The 17,262-nt window shown below is 45.7% G+C and overlaps 1 protein-coding gene and 1 long non-coding RNA gene across 2 annotated transcripts; one reads left to right on the plus strand and one right to left on the minus strand.

Moving 5' to 3' along the window:
• The first annotated feature begins 10,581 nt into the window (after positions 1 to 10,581).
• On the plus strand, positions 10,582 to 12,061 carry LOC311323000. Its single transcript, XR_014630942.1, has 3 exons — positions 10,582 to 10,714; positions 11,132 to 11,223; positions 11,731 to 12,061. It is a non-coding gene; the product is annotated as an uncharacterized lncRNA (long non-coding RNA).
• A 58-nt stretch (positions 12,062 to 12,119) lies between these two features.
• On the minus strand, positions 12,120 to 15,920 carry pex11b (peroxisomal biogenesis factor 11 beta). Its single transcript, XM_084455691.1, has 4 exons — positions 15,655 to 15,920; positions 15,022 to 15,137; positions 14,715 to 14,916; positions 12,120 to 12,903 (listed from the first exon to the last, which is right to left on the minus strand). Exons 1-4 carry the CDS (start codon positions 15,708 to 15,710, stop codon positions 12,483 to 12,485), a joined length of 795 nt encoding a protein of 264 aa, XP_084311817.1. The 5' UTR covers positions 15,711 to 15,920; the 3' UTR covers positions 12,120 to 12,482.
• Positions 15,921 to 17,262: the final 1,342 nt, after the last annotated feature.

The following is a 17,262-nucleotide window of genomic DNA, read 5'->3' on the forward strand; positions in this document are numbered from 1 at the left end:
CCTGTACAGGCTAGGGATTGTTGATGCATTGCGCACGGGTGAAGTTGACGTCAGATCATAAACGGGAAATGTAGGCTAACAAGCCCATTTAAATTTCAGTAAATGTAACTGTTAAGTAATTTGTTACATTAGCCTACCAGTTAGGCTACTGCCAAACGTAGTGGCATTACAGTAACGCGTTGCTCCCAACAGCGTTCATGTGACGCCTATGCTGCAATGGTGAGACTGTATTTGAATGGCCTCGTTGCCCCCAATACACCCCCCAGTACACTTGTCCCAAGTGATGTCTGAGGTCATCGGAAAGCTTGACATGGTCGTTCACGTCACGTGCTGCATTAAAAACAGCAAAGTCTCAAGCTCATATGCCACTGGCTGCAAAGACAACAAGAGGGAGTCAGATTAGGGGGATTCTTGCCATGTAAACCCTTAAAGGGGGGGGGGGGGGCAGAGTTTAGTAATCCTCTTAGTTTGTTAAGTGTTTTCCAAGGAGAAACTCAGTTTACCCACGAGGACTCAGTTTACCCACGAGTTTAACCCCGTTACACATGCACCTGTTGATCTCCATGGCTGTGGCGATTAGATTGCGATGTTTGCCCATTCCGAGAGGTAAGGCAGATAAAGAGCAACTGAAACTAATTTAGTACAGTGATAAACATTGGGTACCTTAGGGTAGTACACCTGTGACATCATAGTAGTAGGAGGAGGAGGAATATAGCCTAAACAAAATAGCCTCAGATGTTTGGAACTGCAAATCAGGTTGCTTTTTGAGGGGTTGAAATAGTGTATCTACTATCAATTCACTGTCCATGACAAGTGGTATTGAAAACACCCTTGTGGGAGGGCATGGGAACTAGAGCTGCTCGATTATGGCAAAAATCATAATCACGATTATTTTGATTGAGATTGAGATCACTATTATTAAACACGATTATTCATTGAATTTTTTTTTTTTATCAAATGTTTTAACATTTTCTTAACAAATCAAATGATTGACTTTGATAACAATTAATTTATTAAATGTTGACAGTGGCTTTTCTTTTTAACAATGTTCTTTGGGAGACAAATAGTGAACCTTGACCTTGAAAATAAATTAATAAAAGTGCCAAAACTGATAAATAAAGAAGCTTCAAAGCACCGCCACCACCACAGAAGAAGACTACCTCGGAAAAATAATTTCACTAGGACAGAACGTGTCTAAATAAGTTATTTAATGGTAGCGCCGAGGCTTCAAAACCCAGCATTTGGTAAAATAGACCCTTTTGCTTAGGTAAGTGACGTTTCATGTTTATCTGACACTTGTAAATATGAGCGCCTCTCCTAAATAGGCCGACACCGATTTATTTTGACGGCAAAGTGAATGGACCGGCAACTGTTGTCTGGCATGAGCGAGCGGAATGCACTGAGAAGGGCTACTTTGAGGGGCAGCTACGACTGTGTAGCAAATTTTACACACCGTGTCAACTTGGTCCAAATCTGTCTCCGCGAACCCATAGTGTTTCCACACCACTGACGTTGTTTTAGCTCTCTTGTCCACCTCTCTTTCTGCTGCCATAATCTTCTTCTTGTCGTGTTTTGTTCGAGAGGAGCATGCGTGCGCCTCGATTGACAACTCGTCTCGCTTTGAAGTGTTTGTTTTGGGGCTTTGGGGGGTGGGGGAGGGGTCAAGCACAGTATAGCTCTGCAGTATAGGGTGCGCTTGATTTGTGCAAAATCGTTTTATGGCGATTATTTAGTTTTAATGATCGTTGACAGCCCAAATCGTAATCTAGATTAAAATCCGATTAATCGAGCAGCCCTAATGGGAACGCTAAAAGAGGCACTGAAGGTAAAGGCAAATACATGCACACACACTCTCTCTCTCTCTCTCTCTCTCTCTCTCTCTCTCTCTCATGTACACATACTCATACAAACAACACTATAGAAGGATGGTCTCAGGAACAGGTGTAGGTCATATTGTTGAGTCATCTGTACGTCCATAAATAGGCTACAGCCATGCGATAACCTTTTCTGTGCTCTCGGATGATGTCATCGCTTCCCCCACTTGCCCTCTCAGCCTCCATGACAAAGGAATGGTAATCAGCATGACAGCCTGTCTGCAAACTCTTAGCAGAGGTATCACAGCCTCACAGGGATCAAATATTTGCATTCCTCCCTTGAGTGCAAGGATCCGTGAACTCTACCTGAGTATGCACAATAGCGCTGGTATCGGACTTATGCCTGACAGGTGTAGATAAATAATAACAAGACACATACTTTTCCCCTTCCCTTGGTTTATACCCAGATAGCAAGCGGATCTGGGCCATATATGGGCCGGAACTAAGCCACAAGTGCCAGATCGATGATTACGTATTGTAACCCTAGTTCTATGAGTGGAGTGGAGCCCCACAGGGCTAGCTCCTATTGGCTAGCGAAACCCAGCTAGCCACATTGACTGAAGAAAAAAACATACACACACCTGTGTCCAACCAAGTCCGGTGCACAACTGTATAAGCAGGCTTCGCCCGCACATCTGCTCCTAACCGAAATTTTCAGCGAGCAGACTGCGGGGTCAGCAAATCTGTTCCCTGTGGGGCTCCGCTCCACTCATAGAACTAGGGTTACAATACGTAACCATCATTCTATTTCGTGGAGCTCCGCCCCACAGGGCTAGCTCCTATTGGCATAAGCGGAGCTACACGACCGCACCATACACTCTTGCTGGCCCCAGTAAAGGAAAAGCCAGTCAGGACACGAGCCAGGGCTCCAAGGCGAGACCATACTAACAGTTGATCCGACCCAAGCACTGGACCCACCCCGCCACACTCAGTCTATCACAGCCGAGGGCAAGGAGAGGTACGTGGGGCGAGAGCTGGACCAAAGCGGTTACTCCGTAACAAGCCCGTCCCAGCCTCACTCATAAACAGGAGCGGAACGTCACTAGACGGGCCTGCTCCTACCTTAGCTGAACCGGTGAGACCTGCATGAGTCACGTCTGCTTTCCTAGCAGGAAAAGACCCCACGACTCGAACCGGTTCTCCAGTAGCGGCGAGACCTGCCATGGTCCATTCTGACTCTTTCACAGAAGACCCGGCGGCTCGAGCCGAACACCTACATGAAACATCGTGTCTAACGTTGGCTCGCACTGGCGGCCGTGTTTAGCACAGATGACGCCACAGAAACAGAGGACATGGATAAAAGGTAATAATGGACAAAGGGAGACGGGGACGACCAAGTCGCCGCCGCACAGATGTCCTCCACCGACACACCATTGAACAGGGCAACTGACGTGGCCACACCCCTTGTGGAGTGTGCCCGAACAGTCCCTGGCAGAGGGCGACCCGCAGTCACGTAAGACTGGGCGATGCCCTCACAGATCCAATGGGAGAGATGCTGTTTCGACAACGAAGAACCCATCTTCCCCGGGCCGTGGCAAACCAACAACTGGGGGGTAGTGCGGACCGCAGCCGTGCGCTCGACACAACAAATGTAGGCGGGCCTCTTCCTCGCATGAGATGGAGGATAGAAGGCTCCCAGCTCCAAATCCTGTGCTCCACTTTCGGAACGAAAGATGGATCCGTGCGCAACACAGTTTTGCTCCCATCACCCGTGATGAGAAAAACTGTCAACGACCTCAGATCACTGACCCGCTTGCCCGACGTCAGAGCAAGGAGCAGCGCGGTCTTAATCGAAAGCCACTTGAGAGATATCTGCTCCATTGGTTCGAACGGCGCTTTACATAGCGCATCCAGAACCAAGAGCAAATCCCAAGGCGGCGCCGCAGCCTTACGCACAGGGCGAAGATGGCATGCGCCGGCCAGGAAACGTTTAACCAGGGGATGCCCAAAAACCGTAGTTTTGGCAAACCCCTCATGGCATGCGGAAATAGCACACACATACACCTTGATAGTGGATGCTGCCAAACCGCCACCATGATCCATCAGGTGCTGAAGGAATTCCAAAATCGTCTTGACCGAGCGTGACTCAGGAGCGAAGTCCCTTTCTTCACACCAACGCGCAAAAGCAGCCCATTTGCCAGAGTAAACCGAGGCAATGGAAGCCGCGCGCGCACTCTGAATCGTACAGAGGATGTAGGCTCCACTAGTCCGGGTGAGGCTCGCCCCGAGACATCAGGTCCGCCCCGACGTTCAGACGGCCGGCAATGTGCCGCGCCGTCAGTGACCAGAGATTGACATGAGCCCATCGCCACAGCGTCACCGCCAGACGGTGAAGCGCTGGTGAGCGGACTCCCCCTTGTCGGTTGATGTAAGCTACTGTGGTCTGGTTGTCTGACCGCACCAGCACATCGCGCCCCTGTACCAGGTGTACAATGTGGCGCAACGCCAGTAGCACCGTCTCCAACTCCAGGAGGTTGATGTGACAAACCACCTATGGCCTGGGACAGACATGTACCACCCCAGCCGCTTAGAGATGCGTCTGTGATGACGGCGACGTGAGCCGACACCCTGCCTATTGGAACGCCGTGCAATAGTCGAGGTCTGCTGACATCGACCCCGGCATCCGCACAAGGCGCCGTCTGTGCCTCATAGGGTCCAGACGAAGCCGCGCGAACCATCTCTGCACACACCTCATGTGAGAAGTAGGCCCAGTGACACTACCACATGGGCGGCTGCCATGAGACCCAGAAGGCGCATGATCGACAGAACTGCGATTTTCTGAAAAGGACGGCAAATGCTGAGACTCTTCTCCAGTGTTTCCCTCCTTGAATCGGATAGCCTCTCATGGCGCTCGTGTCCAGATTGATACTTAGGTAAACAATCTGACGGGCCGGCCACAGAGCGCTCTTCTCCCAGCTGACTGCAAACCCCAGGTCGGTGAGATCCCTAACCACCGTGGCGGTATGCGTCAGAGCCAACAAAGGCGACGGATCCAGTACCAGCAGGTTGTCCAGGTACGCCAGGATCCTGATTCCCTGCCGGCGTAGTGGTCTCAACGCTGCCTCCACACAATTGGAGAAGGTTCTGGGGGCGGACGCATATCCAAACGGGAGTCTGGTATATTCGTACGCCACACCCAGGTAGGCGAAACGCAAAAACTTCGGATGCCGATGAGCTATCGGTATGTGGAAGTAAGCGTCCTTGAGGTCTATGCTGGTGCAAAAATCGCCGGGAAGGAATGCCTCCAGCATTTGTCGCACCGTAAGCATATGGAACTTCAGATTCGCCACCGTTTTGTTGAAAAGGCGGAGGTCCAAAATTGGCCTCATGACCCCGTCTTCTTTGGGAGGAAGTAGAGGGAATAAAATCCCTCGTTCCTCTGGTCTGACGGGACGACAGTTACCGCTCCCTTTGCCATCAGTTCTGCAATCTCTGCTGACAGAGCGGCAGCCTGAGCGGCCTCTAGCCAAATAGGCTACATTACCCCTACTAACACACGCAGGTTGCGCAAACGTTCTACATACGGCCGCTATAGGTGACGATTCATCTGCGCCACGTGCGGAAATTACGCGGCCATTTACGGAAACGCAAGATCTGCTGATTAGTAGCCGCTACGTAAGAACGTCACGTCGTTCATAAGTCGCGGCCGCGTGCTAAAAAGGCACGTGATCACGTGGGCAGGAACTTCCATAATAAACGTACTTGGCTGACACTTGATTTACACGTGAGCATCAAGTACCGTCGTAGACTGACTTGGCTGAGACTAGATCTACACGTATTTATATGACTTGGTCTGCACGTCTTTTTTGCACGGTGCAGATATGGTCACTTACTTACTAAACCCTGACCACTGGCTATATTTAGCATTTGCAGTACCACTGGCTATATTTAGCATTTGCAGTACAAAAACGAATGAATGCTATATGGGGATATAGCAGCAAGCATTATGATACAAACCAAGATGAGACGGAACACCATTAACAGTTTAGAACATTTTATTAGGTAAAGTACATTGCAAAAAACAAATTAAAAGTATACATATTTACAAGGATGAGGTTTACAGTCTGTCACATTACCCATAGCCAGAAAAAAAAAAAAGTATGTACAAGCTCTGGCTAGCAACCCATTATCTGACAATTGCAAAAGTTCTAAAAACAAAAATGAAACAAAGTGCGCATTCTGTGGCAGGCAGACCGGGAACAGACCGCATCCATCCTGGTGGGCTGGAAAGGGAGGTCTAGGGAGACGGGCTGGGCTGGAGGTCACCCTCATCTGAATCGAGGGTCTGGGCAGAAGAGGTCATCCTCATCAGAATACTCCACTGTGGTCAGGGCTGGAGCTGCGGTCAGGGGCTGGGCTGGGGAGGTCAGCTGGGCTGGAGCAGATGCCTAAGGACCGAAATGGCTGTAAACGCAAGTCGCATACGTTCATTGGAAGCATGCCATGTCACTGGATACGAGAAAATTAACTGACTGACATCACATACCTTTTTGCATCGAGCAGGGGCATGTTTCAGCGTCTCCTGCAGCTGGGCAGACACCTCCGTCACAGTGGTACTTGGCTTACAGGCCATAACTGCACCTTTTAACCAAAAAGGGAATGGTTTCAATGCACATGGCATGAAGCAAAGACAATGTATTATTTTGCGAAAATATGAACAATCCCTTACGTATATGACATTGTAGAGGGTCATATTCTTTAGAGGCTTCTTCCCCCTCTTCCCATGGACGCTGTAGACACACCACACTCTGTGTATGGCAATGGCTGACAGCACCCGCCGGACCACATCTGGCAGATCTTTGCCGCCAATGGAACTCAGATATCGTGTCTGCAAAACATAAAGACAATCATTTACTTTTACACTTCCTTAACACTTCCCTGCACAAATAAGGAACATAGTTCTGCCCTGAAGTTACTCACCATCTTCCTTTGATGCTCCTTATCCTTCAGCTGCTCCTCCAAGACCTCCTCCGTTTTTGCAGGATCCAGAGCATCCAATACTGCTCCCCGTGCAACCCCATCAGACTCCCCGGATAGTCTCTGCGCTAGCTCCCTCAGACTCTGCATGACCTCACCGAGCATGCTGGTCAAGCTGGACAACTGCTGATACACCATCCTCTGGCAATCTGGATATTAACACAGATGTAGCTATAAGTAATTGTACTGTCACATAATGGAAATTTAACTCAAAGTATATCCCTGCATGCAACATGAAGTAGTTCACAAAATTCTGCATACCAGCACATGCAGAGCTTGATGGCAGAGGGGTAAGCGGGGGGCTCCGGAAAGACATGGAGGGCAATACTGCTGGAGCTGTTGGTCTCACGGGCGATGGCATCACAGACTAACTGAAAACCAAAAAGGATAAAGGGATTAGCAGGAAACTAGGTGCTGGCGGCGTACGGCTTCTGGCATAAGGGGAAGAATCAACTAGTCATGAAACAGGTAGACATGTCAGACCCTTACCTGGTCTGGCCGGGGTGCTAATCTCCGATGGATGCTGCTTGTGCCTGGAGGTCAGACAGGCTGAAGGGCCTGGCTCACTGCGCCTTAGCTCTAAGGGCCTGGGTGATGAACATCTACTGCTGAGTAAAGTGAGATGAGTAAATTAGTGAGATTAGTAAATTAGTCTTCAAAAAGTCCTGAGTTAACTGTCAGTTTGCAAATATGCATAGGCTACTTCATAATGCTCTGTGTGTTCCTCAGCAGAGACAGAGGTTGTCATGGCTCCTCTTGATGTGCTTGTGGAGGTAGATCTGGGAGGTGTAGGAGAATGGGCACTCAGAGCAGGAGAACACCCAAGTCTTGCACAACTCTAACATCACAGCTAGGAGAGCGAATGAGAGAGACCATTAAAAATGATTATCTCACCTGTAGTACAAGTTCAAATATAGAGTGATTATACGTCATTGTAAATGAGAGCTTACTCTCAATTGATTCACGAGGTTAAATAAAGATTGAATGAATATGTAGCTAGTGGGGGGTAACAACCACATAACTGTGGAGAGAGAATGAGACACTTGGTTCCCTCCTCTACTGGTGTTCATGGCCATGGCCACACACCTGGAATACTCTAACCCTGATTTAAAGGCATAAAAGTGGGGAACACATTCTTGAGACGGTTCCTAAAACTGGAGGAAAAAAAAATGGGAAAATGATCTTCCTCTTCCCTCTCCTCATCACTCACTTCTGCATGGGGCTGAGCTCTACCCTGTCAGCAGTGGCAATACATGGGATAGCGGCTCAGCACACAGGAGAACTGCACAGAGGAAGGAGGAGAGAGAAAACCAACAACAAAAAAGGCAAGAAGGGTTAATAACTGAGCGAATCTTGCAAGTTTGCACTACAGGGAAGCAATTGCTCAATTTCCCTGATATTGTGGCGTCAGTGAGGTGTCTTATGAATCTCACATGTCTACCGCTAACATTAACTCAATATCAATATTCCCATTTGTTTATCCCGTCTATGGAAACGTATGTGCATTTGTACTTACGTGTGCCTGCCTATATTGATGATCAGGTGTTTCTACACCTAAGGGTATATGGCCAATAGGCCATGATGTACAGAAAAAGGCTAATCACGTTAGCTGGCTAGCTAGTTAGCTAACATTGGAAAGAGAGCATCTGCATATAGATAATCATTACAAAAGGGTAGCTTGTACATAACGTTGGTATTTTATCTGGGACGATACCAAAATACATAGCTAGCTATGTATACATTGAAATTGAGATACTTACAGGATCTGTGATAAAGACTAGATCTGGGATAAAGACTGGCGTGTTGGTCTTTCTCAATCGTTTCTGTTTCAAACAGAACGGAAGTATACCCCGTCGTCGTCGTCTTCTTCTTCTTCGCTGGGTTTAGTGGCGGATCGCAAACAACTTTAATGTGCATACAGCCACCTACTGTACCAGAGTGTGTAACTTGTTTGTCTAGTTCTTCAATTGTGTCACCTAAGAAAGTAGTACAATGACTTGCATTCTTTGTTTTACGTTCACTGCTCAGCGTTCATTGCTCACATTTAGGTTGCAAAATTAGGACTTTATTCATAGGCATATTTTTTATCATTATTTTTATTAGGCCTAGACTGCAAATCTTTAGTGTTAATATTAACTGTAAATGAGAAATTACACACAAAACAGACATGCAGGATTTCTCCTCATTATTACAATTCTGTAACTGTATGACTTCAAAATTTATTTTAAAACCTAAGTAATTTACAAATGTTCTGACCCACTGTGACACATTTCCAATAAAGTCAGGGTGGGACTGTAATGTAACAGCATTGTCACGTCATTTAATTACATCGTAGTTACGGATTTAAGCAGCAGTGACGGCTACGTTCCCTTACAGTCTCCTTGAGGTCGGTTATTTTGGTATTAACACTTTGTATTCTGTGTATTAACGCATCGGGATGTGTGACCATAGGATTTTGTGACCGGTGGTCACACATTTCGGTGATCACAGATGTCGGTGTATTAACATGCGGAAATCAGTGACCACCGGATCTGGTCACTGATGGTCACAGAATTCCGCATAACACCTGGTTGAATCAGGGCGACGCGAAACCTCCGGTTGAAAATACGTCGGTTGCTCGGGGAATTGGTGCCAGCAGCTGATGACACAGTGGAAGTTTGAAGTGCTAACAGTAACTAGCCTATAGTAACAGTACTCCTATATGCTAACATGGATATCTTATCTTATCTTATCTTATCACTATAGCTTACAATTAGAATCAGAATCAGTTTTTATTATAAAAAAAAAATGTTTATTTAGTTTTTATAATTTGCCACCACCACCGCCTCCTCCTCCGAGCCAGGGAAGAGGAGAGAGAGAGAAGAGGACATCTCTCTCTCTCTCCCTGACTCTCTCTCAGTGGTCCAGAGAGAGAGAGAGAGGAGAAGGAGATACCATCTTGACATTGACCGAGTCTACAGACAAAACCGTTTCGTTAATCACCAAAGTAAACACATCGTTGGAAAGATGAAAGCCTTTTCTCCGAGGTCGCTACAGTTTGTAGTCCCCCACCTTTCAAATAAAAGGCAAATTTGTACACTTAAATGGCTTATATAGCCTACACAACGCATCGACTGTCTTCTTCTACCGGCGATTCTGCGCTCTCTGCTTTGTTTAGCCTACTCACTGCTGCCGCCTATGTTGGGGATGATGCATTGCATTACATTACATTACATTACATTACATTATTTACATGTTTTATTTACATGTTTTAAATTTTAACATTTGCCATAGTTAATAATTCAGCGTAAATGTTCTCCTGCTAATCAGATACCTCAACGCGAGTCTCTCAACACCATTTAAGATGTAATGCAGGTCTAGGCTCCCCAGAACTCCTGCCCTTTTCTTTTTTAAATAATATTCTCTATTCTCTATTCAATAATCTAATTCTGTCAAAATGTTCCAATATACATTTAGGTTGCAAAATTAGGACTTTATTCGTAGGCATATTTTTGTCATTATTTTTATTAGGCCTACACTGCAAATCTTGTCAATCACAATCAATTATATCAGTAATGTTTCAGCGCTCCAGCGGGTGCGTAGTGATATTGGCTGCTCTAAATTATTTTTGCCAGCAGGTGTCAGTAGTGTACAAAGCATTTAATGAGGCTTCGAGTAATTCATCTTTTTGTAATACAATGTGCCTAAAAGGCTGGTGTTTCAGAAAGCCTTGTTTCATCATCACTAATAATTTGTTTATCCCCATTGACTAATGGACTTTTTTTTTCCAAATTAAGGTCCCATGTACGGCACTCTATACATCAAATGGATAGGTCTGACCTCTACTGTCCATGTTGGGGACTGCATAAAGTAGATCCTTGGTGGTAATTGATATTTTATTCCTGTGTTCATTAGTGTGATTATCTTACTAAGAGTCCATGTGAAAATACCCATGGACTTTCTTTTTTGGGCAGGAGGTGCCATCTGGTTTTGTGATCTTGCGTCGGCCTCCCAAAAAGCGGCTATATTTTAGAGTACATTGCAATGTAATTATTGATAAATATTCTGTAAAAATGCATTATATTGGTTAAACCTGGTAACTTTTATAGATCCAATTGCAGTAAGTCTATCATGATTCAAAAAGAGCCTTTGACATTTCAAGGATCCACTTTCCAGAAGACAATACAGAGTCTGTGAAAGCTAGTCACCAGGGACAGCTCCACAAGATGGCTCTTAGCCCCTGGAACTACACCTCCCATGACGCCTCAGGACTGGGTGTTGAGATGTGCTTTGGGTCACAGGTGGACTATTAAAACCAGGCCAGAAGCACTCTGGGAGAAGACACAGCCAGGGGGGCTTCCATGTGCCTCATATCAATGATTCATTTAAAAAGGTGATTTCTGGATAAGATAGCTTTTTCAGTTGTAATTTTGAGAAGCAGTGTTATCTGATCAATGACCTTCCCCAACGCTGCCTCCTGGTTTCTGTCCACGCCTCTGCCCTTCAAAAGGTCGTAGCTGGCATCACCTTCCACTGGTGATGCTACATGGTCACAACGCCAGAATGTTCTGACGGGCCCGGATCAAATCAGCATACCATTACCATAGATGCATAACAATAGCAATGACTTATTTTTAGTGACACATTTTATTTTAAAACATTCTACCACTTGAACCAGATACTGGAACATACTTGCAGACTAACAAAATGAAAGTCAAGACATCCTGTATCTTCTGAAAGTTATATTTATACAGACAAGCCTGTTATCAATTAGCATCATATGTAACAATCCACTCCATGTTGCCAACAGTTAAAATATTATTTCAGAATTATTTACATAATTTCACATTACATCATGTATAATTCTCTGAGTCATTGATTATGAATCATTGTCTTTCAGGACAGGAAAAAGTACACGAAGCAACAAGTGAATCATCCATCTTGAACTGCACCAACCAACAAGAAAAAAAAACCCTCTTCACTTCAAAATTGATATTCACATACATTATGAAAATAAAAATACATTAAAAGTCAGGTTTTAATTCTTGATATTCCACATACCTGAATGAGCTTGGTAACATTGATATAACACAGAACATTGTGAAATATCTACATGTCCAGTATACACAAGCTTTATCCAAGTCTGATATGGTGCTGGTCACATTTGTCACAAGAATCAGAGCAGCTCAGGAAACAACAGTTGAACGTTAGTATAGGTGGATCAACTTGCCCTTTTATCTGGATTAAAATTAATCCAGATCCCGCCCCCCCCCCCCTCCCCGAGGTCCACACAGCTCACACAGTGAGTATCAACCACACTACATAACACTTCACACACACAAGCTATTGTAGCTTTGTGCTGCATGTGGCTTCAAGAACGTGTAAAGTCTGGCAACTCTCATATACCCAGAAATCAATCTCACCCTCTTAAATTGAAGGATTTGGGGCCTTGAGATTGATACAAGACACTACCTTCAAACTACTAGCATGAACGTTTCACCTCTGTAATAGAAATACTGTTTTGAGTACAATGAGTGAAACTTTGTAGGTCAAATGAGCCCCCCCCCCCCCCCATCATTCCCATCCCAGAGTTTCATCCTCTGATGCGTTGATCCCATCTGCACCAGGGGCTCTGGAGACGCCCTGCCTCTCTCAGGGTTTGAGCTTGAGCCAGGGATGGAAGACAGTGAGGATGGAGAGGACCGAAGAGGTCAGGCCGCAGGCCCCAACGAAGCCGGGTCCCGTGGGGTAGATCCCCAGACGGTCCAGGGGGATGAACACGTCGCAGGCGTTCTTCAGTAGGTCCAGCAGCAGCGGCGGGTTGCTGCGCAGCACGGCCACCAGCAGACGGAGCCGACGGCGCAGAAGTTTGGAAAGTACGGGGAACCGCGCAGTGGGGAGGCTAGCGATGGGGGCGGGGGAGACGGGGGACGGGGAGAGGACGCTGCAGTTCTCCGGGGCGAGGAGGGGAGAGGAGGATCCGGCGTTGAGAGAGCGTGCCTCACGCTCCATGAGGAGGTGAATCTCGTAGGCATCACGGGTAAGGTTCAGGATAAGGGCAAAGAGGTAGTACCTGCAGAGAGAGAAAGAAAAAGAGAGAGGGGGGGAGAGGAAGCACACAAGAGAGTGAAAACAAACTTTAGGCAATCAAACATAGTCGAGTAGACCAGGGCTAGGGCTGCCGTACGTAATGTTCTTGCGCTGGCGCCCCAGCCTGATCGGATCAGTCGCCTTATCAATGCCACACGAGCTGTTAACTTCTTGCGCAGTGACTCGAGGTGTCGGCGGAACGTGAGCGACCTGTCCAATGTCACGCCGAGATAGGTTGGTTTGCTTGGCTTTGCTTTTGGCTTCCTTATTGTTAAGGTGGAAGGCAGCCGACACCGTCTTTGCCTCGCCGAGCTTCAATCTCCACTTCCGGAGGTATGCCCCTAGTGTCTGCATGTCCTGGCTCAGGGTCTCACCTGGAGATTGGGCCTCATTCACCAATTTCTTAGGAAGCATTTCTTCTTAAACGTCACTTACACCCAGGGGTGAAAATTAACTTTTTGGCTCATGGTGAGTCACCTGCCAAGGGGACTGTAGATTAAAAAATCTACCGGCCAAGTATATATTTTCAGATAGCCTTCCGAAATCTAGTTGCCAATTGGAAATTTTACCTACATTTGGCCGGTGGCAGGTGTTCATTTTCAGCCCTGCTAACACCGTTTCAAAGAAGATTCTGGCATTCGCCAATGTTCTCACATGTGGGAACTAAGAACAGAATCTACGAATTCAGTCTTAAGTAGGCTACGGACTATTCGTGCGAAAGCCATGTTCGTTTAAAATGATTTGCGATTGCGTTTACTTCAAATCTACAGTAGTATAACATTATAGGATTGCAATACTATAATATTTGTATCATTTATCTTATGATAATGGTTTTCATTATTTTACAAAGCGAGAGTGCCGTCTGTCCAATAATATCGCTGATGCGCCAGGTCCAACTGTGTGCCCTTCTCCATTAACTGAATGAGTAGGCTAATATCATCCCATGCATTTTACTGAAACTGCTTTTGATCTGAACCATTGTATATGATCATAAGTAACCTTAAAACAGGGCTAAACATGCATTTTCCCTTTACTACTCCTACTAAGGGAAAATGCATGTTTAGCCCTGTTTTAAGGTTACTTATCATATACAATGGTTCAGATCAAAATGTTGACAAAACTAGCACTTTTGAGAAAGTCTGATAATTGCTCTACCACCGTTTTGGTCATACAATTGATGTGGGTGGGCACCTTGAAAAATCGTGTTAAACTCTCGATTTCAAAGACAAGACGCTCACCGAGGGGGTAATTGGTGTCCGTTGGTGTTCTGACATCAAATTCGCCGCAAAGTATGAATCCTGTAGGGTTTTATTGATCATTTTATGAAATCCATTGACTTGTTTTGAAGCGACCGTTGTAGATGTGTAGATCAATCCGCATAGGGGATTCAGGAAGCGGAACTACTTACGGTAGCTATTATTAATGTTTATGTTGCTAGGCTACCTAGTTTGCGTAAGTTTACACACGTATGTGCTGCGACTAAATAGTTATATGCTAAATATTTAAAAAAGCCTTTCCAGATTAACTAGAATCTTACTTTATGGCGAATTATATGTCAGTACGCCAACTAACACCTCAGTAATTTCTTGTCTTTGAAATTGAGAGTTTAACATGTTTTTTGAATGATTTTTCACGGCGCCCACCCACATCCATTGTATGACCAAAATGGTGGTAGAGCAATTATCAGACTTTCTCAAAAGTGCTAGTTTTTTCAATGTTTTGATCATAAGTAACCTTAAAACAGGGCTAAACATGCATTTTCCCTTTACTACTCCTTTAACACATTGGTCTCACCTGAAGGATCGCTGGCTCCACTTATTCTGGTCCAGTTCTGGTAGGAGGCTCATCTTACCAGCCCACAGAACGTTGTCACAGGCGAAGTACATTGCCCTGTTTAGGTGGGCTACAGTCAGGCACAGACGCAGCACACTATCGGAGAGGTGGACCGTTCGTTTCGCTGCCTCCAGGGCCTCTGCAGAGTTCCCCAAACGCATCACTGGAGGAAGCAGGGAAAGAGAGGTTAGCTGACCGGCACAGAGAGATTGGGAAGGACAATAGCTACATCAGTGTCAAAAGTTACATAAAACTCAGGTTCACTTACATTTTCTCGTTAGGCTCATGTGGGCCTCTAGCCGTTTGACGGTGGTAAGGAGCTCCACACCTGCCCCACCCTTCTGAAGAGTATAGCCTAGTAACGTGCAAGCATACTGTGCAGCCCTGTTTGACAGAATGCAGATCATGGCTTTACGTTCGCCTAATTTCACGTCACAACAACAAATCCATTTATTTTAAAATAAGCTAGCTAGATAGCACATGTCACAATTCCATTTTAAGGTAGACCCTATCATAGCAAGTATAGGGTTATCTAGGCTAGCTGTGGGCTACCAAAACAAGAGGAAACTGACCAAGTTAGCTAGTCCAGTAGCTAACGAGCCCAACAATTCTGGCATAACATAACCATGCAGACATAGCTGAAGTTATCTAGCCAAATGTAGTCTTAGCCCAAGTTTGAACGTGTCAGTCTAACGTTCGTTTAGTTAGCTGATGTTAACTTATTCAGCTTACACTAACCTAGTTGCATAGTTACACTATGTAACTTGCTACGCCAGCTAGACAATTTAAACTAGCTAACAGTGCTAATAACTTAGCTATATCATACGTTAGCCAACTGCTAACATTGGCAACACAGCGTGAAAATAGCAGACTAGGAAGAAGGAGGCTTGTTTTAGCTTACCTGAAAACTCGCTCCTTGGCTTGGCTCTGGGCGCTGAACCGAACCCAGGAATCCATGCTGCTCGCGAGTTGCGACAGCGTTTGATTTCACTTGCAAGTTACCGTCAGAAACAAAGGCCTTTGCACCAGCTAGCTAGCAGCTGCCAGCTATCTGGAACTTCCGTGTTGTGACTGCTTCCTACAATACGGTCCGATCTGTGGAGTTCAAACAGCCCGGAATGTCTCACGAAATCGGTCACTCTTCTAACACTAGGCCACTCTGCAAACTTGAATGGTTAAGGTCAGTTTCTTGCTTTGGTAACAGCGATCAGCTTCTACTTCTTCTTCTGTGGGGCTTAACGGCGGTTGGCATCCTAAAAGTTGCATTACCGCCATCTACTGGAGCTAACAGCGATCAGCTTCCTCCTCTTCTTCTTTTATTTTCCGGGATGGGCGCGGGTGGCGCATCCAATAGTATCTGGCGGCGGACTGGAGACACATGGGTCTGTCCCAATCATGGATGTATTAATAGAACTGGATACAGCCACTCCATTCACTGACCGCTATCAACAATGAAGCCCTATTGAACCGCGCCATCTTGGCAAATTTGTAGTCATTTGACTATTTCCGGTGACTTTTGTACTTGCGCAGTTGTGCTTTTCTGGCCTTCCGGTGACTTTTGTACTTGCGCAGTTGAGCTTTTCTGTCCGACGCGCGTCCACGAAAAAGTTCACCTTTATATGAAATGTAGACGCACGTTCCCGGCTCTCTCGGCTCTCCCCGCTTTGATTTAGCAATGAAAACCGGCTTGCATATTAACCTGTTTTTGTCTAATATATCCATTGGAGAAATTATTTTTTCATCCAGGCATTTTAGTTTTAACAGGTTAAATATAACTGAACATGTTTGTTTGCTAGTGGATGGTATTCATTCCATTCGCGATAACGTTATTGCAGCCAGGCTACATATAACATATCATTTTAACATGTTTTTTGAATGATTTTTCACGGTGCCCACCCACATCCATTGTATGACCAAAACGGTGGTAGAGCAATTATCAGACTTTCTCAAAAGTGCTAGTTTTGTCAACTTTTTGATCTGAACCATTGTATATGATCATAAGTAACCTTAAAACCTTTCCTGGAAAGTGACGTTTCTGCTGGCTGTTACCTCCACTAAGAGGGGCAGTGAGCTTACGAACATATAAGCCGACCTTTGCACCTGTCTGCCTTCACCCCTGCCATGAGTGAAAAGCAGGTCCGTGATTTTTGTGCGTGTCTGTAAGCCAGCGCACCTAGAATAACAAATGTCCAGTAGTCGTCAGTTCTATGTTGCTACCACAAGAGCATTTACCGTTTTCGGCCACAGGAGGGCAGCAACAGGCTTAGCTAGACAGTGGTTCCAGAACATGCAGTTCTATGTTGCTACCACATGAGCATTTACCGTTTTCGGCCACAGGAGGGCAGCAACAGGCTTAGATAGACTGTGTTCCTTGTTCAGTGGGCAGCAACAGGCTTAGACTGTTCCTTGTTCAGTTTCAGCAATTCAATGAGTATTTGAGTTAGGCTATTTAGTTTTTATGTAAGTATTTCTGTTAGTTAAACATTATATTTATTTATTATTTCAGAGA

Source organism: Borostomias antarcticus (genome assembly GCF_949987555.1).
Source record: "Borostomias antarcticus genome assembly, chromosome: 21".
NCBI lineage: Eukaryota > Metazoa > Chordata > Actinopteri > Stomiiformes > Stomiidae > Borostomias > Borostomias antarcticus.